Source organism: Arvicanthis niloticus, chromosome 14, assembly GCF_011762505.2.
Source record: "Arvicanthis niloticus isolate mArvNil1 chromosome 14, mArvNil1.pat.X, whole genome shotgun sequence".
Lineage (NCBI taxonomy): Eukaryota > Metazoa > Chordata > Mammalia > Rodentia > Muridae > Arvicanthis > Arvicanthis niloticus.
Genome location: NC_047671.1, coordinates 52,558,327 through 52,565,267, shown reverse-complemented (window position 1 = coordinate 52,565,267; position 6,941 = coordinate 52,558,327). Strand labels below are relative to the sequence as shown.

General features: G+C 43.0%; 1 protein-coding gene and 1 non-coding gene across 3 annotated transcripts in view; one reads left to right on the top strand and one right to left on the bottom strand.

The window, feature by feature from the left end:
* Positions 1-656: 656 nt before the first annotated feature.
* The window catches only part of Etf1 (eukaryotic translation termination factor 1), a 28,064-nt gene continuing 21,779 nt past the window's right edge, over positions 657-6,941 (bottom strand). For both annotated transcript variants that reach the window (XM_034517860.2, XM_034517861.2), the window contains 7 exons: positions 6,079-6,217; positions 5,706-5,896; positions 5,258-5,387; positions 3,998-4,153; positions 3,556-3,620; positions 2,084-2,231; positions 657-1,255 (listed from right to left, as the gene is read on the bottom strand). In XM_034517860.2, the coding sequence (XP_034373751.1) occupies positions 1,173-1,255; positions 2,084-2,231; positions 3,556-3,620; positions 3,998-4,153; positions 5,258-5,387; positions 5,706-5,896; positions 6,079-6,217 (912 nt within the window). In that variant the 3' untranslated portion in view covers positions 657-1,172. The remainder of the gene's footprint in view (positions 1,256-2,083; positions 2,232-3,555; positions 3,621-3,997; positions 4,154-5,257; positions 5,388-5,705; positions 5,897-6,078; positions 6,218-6,941) is intronic.
* LOC117720259 (small nucleolar RNA SNORA26) lies at positions 4,686-4,807 on the top strand. The gene has a single exon (XR_004608280.1). It is a non-coding gene; the product is annotated as a small nucleolar RNA SNORA26 (small nucleolar RNA).

Below are 6,941 nucleotides of genomic sequence, written 5' to 3'. Positions count from 1 at the left end.
CCATGGTGCCAGCAGCTGTGTCCTACCCCACCCCACCCCAGCCCTGCCCTCCCCACCCGCCTCCATACTTTCTCATCTGAGAGGTGCTTGTATATCCCAAACAGATGCCCCAGCCCCACCAGGGGTTTGAGATACATGCACGGTCATACGTGTCTTGTCTGTTGTTCCCGTGAAAAATCTTGCAGTTCATTTGAAAAAAAAAAATCTAAACATTCACATAATCTCATGCCATCCAACACAAGGAAATACCACCACCTCCCTTTACCAAGAATAGATCCAAGCAAAATCATCTTTGAAAAAAAATTTTTTTTGGTTCCACTTAAATTGCATGTTTTATTTCTCCCAATCCCAGCAATAGCACAGAAGCCCCATCGTGTCCATCCCAGACTGGTTTCTAGTAGGCTGAGATTACAGGGAGCCTCAGTAATGCTAATGCCACAAGGGGCTCCCAAATACCGGGCACAAATGTGCCTCCACACTGATGAATGTCAAGAGTGCAGTGGCCCCAATGTTTCGGCACTCGGTCTGACTTTACAACACAACCTGTACCTTTGAAACGGACAGTCTGGGAGTGGGGGAATGTGAGGGAGTGAAGCTCAAATTGCCTCCTATTAGCTCACCCTTTCAACATTAAACAGAGACCAAGAGAGAAACAGTTCCAATATTTCACATATATTTCTTCTTGTGCAGTCTAAGCCGAGAATGCCATGTAAATGGGTCACTGCAAAATGCAGCAGTTTAGTTATTCTCCGATCAAAGGAAGAAACAAACCAGTATGATCTCACTTCTACTAACTTTTGAAGGTTTACAGCAGTTAAAGTATTTTGCTTCTATGTATGAAGGTTAAAAAAATCATTTTTTTCATAAAATACAAGAGCAACCAATTTTACCATCAAGTAAAAGTAAAAACTGGGATTCTTTTTAAATTAGTCCAAAGTGGCATTTAGGGACTTAGTTGTAGGCTGCTGCGCTGACAGACACCACGACAAACCAAAGTGTAGGGTTGGGTCTGGTTTTGTTTCGCTTTTCTTTTCAGTATCCAATGCTCACGGATTAAGTTCTGGAAATGTTCCAATTGTAAGGCAGGGATCTGTTTGGACTCCACCACGGGTATGCGCCTTGGGTTGAATGCTGGAGGGTGAGGCACGTCTTGCCGGACCCATGTCGACTACCTAGTAGTCATCAAGGTCAAAAAATTCATCATCTCCTCCTTGGTATTCCATTCCCTGGAAATCTACTCGGTACCGCAAGATACCTGGAGAAACAAAACAGAATAAGTAGCCTGGGCTCCTAAAGCAGAACAGGAAAGCTCTTACAGGAGAAGCCCACCCTATTCCAGAATTACAGTCATAGTAATTAGCCCCAGACACGGTAGCTCACAAATAGAAACCCCAGTACCCGGGAGGCCAAGGCACAAGGACTGCCTGTGTTGGAGGCCAGTTTGGGTGGCACACTGAATCCCAGGCTAGCCACCCCCCCAAAAACCCACAAAGGGGAGGGGACAGATAAGTGAACTCCAGTGCATGTGCTAATAAGTCCCATGACCCGAGTTCCATTCCTGCAACCCACTTGATTGAAAGAGTAGTCTCCCAGTTATCTCTTGAAACCTCAATGTTTGCAGGCACAAAACCACACTCCCTAAAATAAACACAGGCCCAGCAAGATGGCTGTGCTGGTGAAGGCACTTGCTGCCCCAGCTGACTCTTCAGGACCCACATGGAGGAATGGCACTCTTGTGCCTACACAAATACATACAAAAGGACACCACCAAACCGCAGAGATTAAATACATTATGTACATGCATGAAAAAAGTGGGCAATGGCGCATATCTTCAGTGACCCGGAGGCAGGCGGATCTCTGAGTTTGAGGGAAGCCTGGTCTACAGAAACCCAGGGCTACACAGAGAAACCCTGCCTCAAATAAAATAGAAAACATTAAAAATAACTACAAATTGGTCCAAAACTAAGGAATGTGGCATCACATACTGATCCAACCACCTCATTCGAGTAGAGGGGCATATGTCACTTAATAAGTAAACGATTTCAGGAGAGCCCAGAAGACCCTGGTTGAGTTTGCTACTCACCTCCAATTCCACCAAATCCTTTCACAAACTGTGATCCTTCTTGTGACTTATCTGTGACAATTTCTAGTGTAGCTCCGAATTTTTTATAGTTGTTAGCAAACCATTCCAAGAGGGGCATGCTCTCTATGAGTTCATGTTCCTGTCCAGTCTGAGGGCACATGACACACAACAATGGGATCAGACACACAGCTTAGTACATACCCAGTGCCCACCATCATCACCCATCCGCCTCACCATTTTGAGTATTATAATTACACAAAACTAAGTCCATCTACCAGTTCTTGGTAACATAACTGAAATGGTAGATAAACTGATTATTTCAGTATTTTCCTTCAGGCTGTGGGCTCAGCAACGAAATGTTAAACCATTCTCAGTTGTCAACCTGATTCCTGTGGCTGATTCCAGAAACCAGGCTGTGGTAGTTTCTCACCCTTCCTCAGGCCAGAAGAGACATACACAACAGGACAGCCTAAATAAACGAGTAAGTACACCACACAGATGCCTGTGCCCATGAACTAGAATCAGACAGTTGTAGGCTGCCTGTAGGTGCTGGGATCCAAACCTAGGACCTCTGCAAGAACAAGTGCTCTTAACCGCCGAGCATCTCCTCAGCCCCGCCAACAGCCCTGCTCTCAAAGCGTCCAGTGTTGTGTGTATATGGGAGTGTGCATACCAGGAGGCATCATGTAATGGTCAGAAGACAACTTGCCTAAGTCAATTCTCAGGCTTGGTCAGCCCAACTGCCCAATTCAGAATTTAAGGCAGCTACCATTTATACCTGTCTTGTTTAGAAAGGTAGCGTTCATTTTAAACTATGGTGATGCATTTAAACCTAGCTAAGTGCTAAAATGTTAAACAAAACAAAACAAAAAAAGCCCCCAAGCAAGCCAGGCACTGGCAGTGAGTGTCTTTAATCCCAGTACTTGGAAGGCAGAACCAGGTATCTCTCTGAGTTCGAGGCCAGCCTGCTTACAGTGTTTCAGAACAGCCAGGGCTACAGAGAAACCCCTGTCTCAAAGCTCCCAGCTCCTCCAGCTAGTAAAGCAGCAAGGTCTCACACACAAAGTGGGGTAGCGCTACTCAACTCACTCTGTAGACCAGGCTGGCCTCGAACTCAGAAATCCACCTACCTCTGCCTCCTAAGTGCTGGGATTAAAGGCGTGCGCCACCACCGCCCGGCCTTTCCTGACTTCTTGACTTATTTATTTATAGAGATTTTTAAGGTCTTATGTATGTAGTTCCAGCAGGCTTTGAATCCAGAGTGCCTGCGTCTCTCTCACTCAGTCTGTAATAACCATGATTCTGTCCCCCTTGGATACATATCAGTGTGTGGCAGTGAGCCACTGCTCCCCTTCCACGGCTGCCTAACTAGAATAAAGCTTTGTTTCCCAGAGCTGATACTGTATGTTACCAATGCGTTAACACTCAAGCTTCTTTGTATGTTATCACTAAGCAAAGAAAACTTTACATACCTCTTTGTCTGTGAAGTGAGATTTATCCTTCTCTTGTTCTGGAGTTAAGTAGAGAATTTTCTCCTCTGTAGTATAAAAAGTTAAAAACAAAAACCAATTAATCTAGCTCTCAAAGTACTAACAGACATAAGCTCTGCAAGAGATCAGATAAGGACTTCTGGACTAACTCTACCAAACTTTCCCACAAACATCTCAACACACCAAGTACTTGATATTCAGCTCCTATAAAGAAACAGCAAAGATATTCAAGATATAGCCCCATATTCTTGGCTAATTTAACTACGAACAGGCATTATGTAGCTAGGGTAGGGTGGGGTGGAGCAGTGGGGGTGGCAATATGACACACGGAACTTCTATGTCCCCTTGTAAATATGCCTGAAGCCAAAGACTTCTGAACAGAGAAATGTAACAAACAGCAACAATATCTTCTTCTTCTTTTTACCTTCTGTGCCTTGGCAATGAAGAACGTATCTCATTATATCCAGATTTTCATAGACTATTAGAATCTCTACAGCTCCCATTTCCAAAGCCTTTAGTGTATCTTCAACTCCAAAACAGTACTTGCCTGTGTCCTGGCTAATTTCATCAAAGTATCGCCCTGTGGATTAGGGACATAAGAATAAAATATATGGTGGCTCTTGGTTCCCATGAACTTAAGCAACTGTGGATCAAATATATTTAGAAAAATAAACATGACATGCCAACATGTACTATGGCGCAAGGCTTGTGATGGCTGCACCTGCACAGAACATACATAGATCTTTACCTGTCTTCATAATCCAAAACATAGCAGACTATTACTAATATAATATTTACTATGTGTTAGGTATTACAAATTAAGAGATAATTTAAAGTACACAGAAGGGTGTGAATAGGTTATATACAAACACTATACCACTTCTATTAGAGCCTCTCACAGTTTTGAATTTTGTTATCCACAAGGTTTGGTATCATTTCCACCAGTCCTGACTGATCACTAAATATTAAAGAGGATTCCACTTTCAGTCCCAGGCTTGGCACCATGAATAGGCATACCCCTGGCCTTGAAGGAAAGGAAGGCCCAGGCCACAAGGCCAAAGGTTCCTGGACCATCTTTTGTTGACCTAGGTTCTCTCCAGTTGACCTTTCCTGTGCCCCTTTAAGGTTGGTGCTGTACTTAAGAGGCTAACACACAAGGGTAAAGGAACTCTCTATAAAACCCAGGGAGGAGACTATATGCTTTTCCTCCTTGGATCTCATGTAGGAGAAAATTAAAAAATTCTATACAAGTTCATGTTTTGGAGTATACAATACTGGTCTTGTGAATGCCAGACAAGCACTGTATCAGTTGAAATCACTTTCTCAGTAGCCCCTACTCTTAACACAGAACCTCACTCTAAAAATCAGTCCATTGCTGTGGCAATACAACCATCCTGGGGTATAGAGGTGTATGCCATGTGTCCATTTGATACTTTCTTCCAGTAAAAATGTTTAATTTTCCATTTTTTAAAAACTTTTGTTTGGAAGAGTCTTATACAGCCCAGGATGCCCTAACTACTGTGGCTAAGAATGGCCTTGTACTCTTGCTCAAACCTTCCAACTGTAGTGTGGGGATGACAAGTATGAACTATATCTAGCCCTTTCTTTTATACCTTCTCAGTGTCTCTCTCACACACACACCAAAAACATTTCACAGAATAAAATAGTAGCATTTCACCGATACCTATTAATTTCTTCTCTTGAATGAACTTCACGTTGGAGAGAACTTCAGTAGATAATTCAATAGCTTGGTTGAATCCATTTTCACCACCATAGGATATATCAACTAATTTTAAAACTTTAGATTGCAACCTCTGACACAAATAGAAACAAAAACATTAGGACCTCAAATACCTTTACTGAAATCCCACTCTTAAATGTTACTGGACTCCCAGGAGCTGGAGTTATAGGTATTCGTGAGCCATCTAATATGGGTGCTGGGATCAAATTTAGGTCCTCTGCATGAGCTGTACTCACTACTTAATACACTTAACCACTGAGCCAACTCTCCAGTCACTGTTTTTTTAAAACCCAGGGAATTTATTTCTAGGAGGGCCAACACATGCATAATGCACTGAGAATGAATGTATCTCGCACACAAACTCCTGCCACGGCAGTTCTTTTTCTCTTACCTGATCAAACATGTCAGATTGACTTAGTTCAGTTTTAAAGTCAGCTGATCCAGCTAAAACCAAACCAGCCACATTCACTTTGTCTCCAGAAATAAACAGCTGCACAGCAGTCTCTGCTACTTTCCGAACATAGTTATGTCGCTTTTCCATTCTTAAACGGGCAAAACGCAAGGCTGATTGACCTCCTCTGCCTTTGACACAAAAGTGGTGGGAAAAGGGTAACTATTAAAAAAGTACAACACGCCTTACGAAGCAAAAACAAAATAACTACTCAATCTAATCACCACCTCCGTAACTGTTTAGCACAAGTGTGCCTATTTACAGTGACTACTGTGACACACAAGTAAAAGGACCCAAGCAATCCTCTACATACCGTGTTTCTTTGGGAGATCCACAGTGAACTTATGCAGGACTTCTCTGGTGTTTCCTTGGAGCGTGCCAAAAAGAGCACCACTGCCGTCTATTACAATAAAACCAAACTTGCTGTCATCTGAAAGTAACGCTGTAAGAGCCTAAAAAACAAACACAAGCTATACAGTGAACGCCAACACTCAGTTAACTCAACATGGTATCAACACTATGTATGGGGGAGTAATCTATAGACCTCAGCTGTAATACATAATGCTCATGGCTGGTGGTCTCAAACTCTGCAGGGAAGGACTTCTGTTTACAGTCACAGAGTTTGTTCTAGAGACAAGATGGTGGTGACAGTTCACACTACACTGCATAACTAAAACCAGTTACATTTCTTTTTTTCATTTTTAATTTATTTTACATACGTGACTGCCCTGTCTTCATACATAAGAGGGCATCAGATCCCATTACAGATGGTTGTGAGCCACCATGTGGTTTCTGGAAATTGAACTCAGGACCTCTGAAAGAGCAACCAGTGCTCCTACTTGCTGAGCCATCTCTCGAGCACCACAGTTAAAATTGTTATCTGGATTTTACCACAATAACAGGAAGAAACTAGACAATTCAAAACCTATACTTAGGCAGGCAAGATTTCTCAGTAAAGGTGCCTAGTGAGTACACCTGATCCCCAGAACCAACTCCAAAAATGTCCTGACATCCATATGCAAGTCACAGGTTCTGTCCCCCTTGACAGCCCACACTCGCCACCCAACCACAAAACTTGAGGTGGAAATGGTGTCACTCTATAACACTAGCACCTGGGGAGGCAGACATAAGAGGATTTCAAGTTCAAAGCTAACCTGTACTGCATAGAGACCTCCA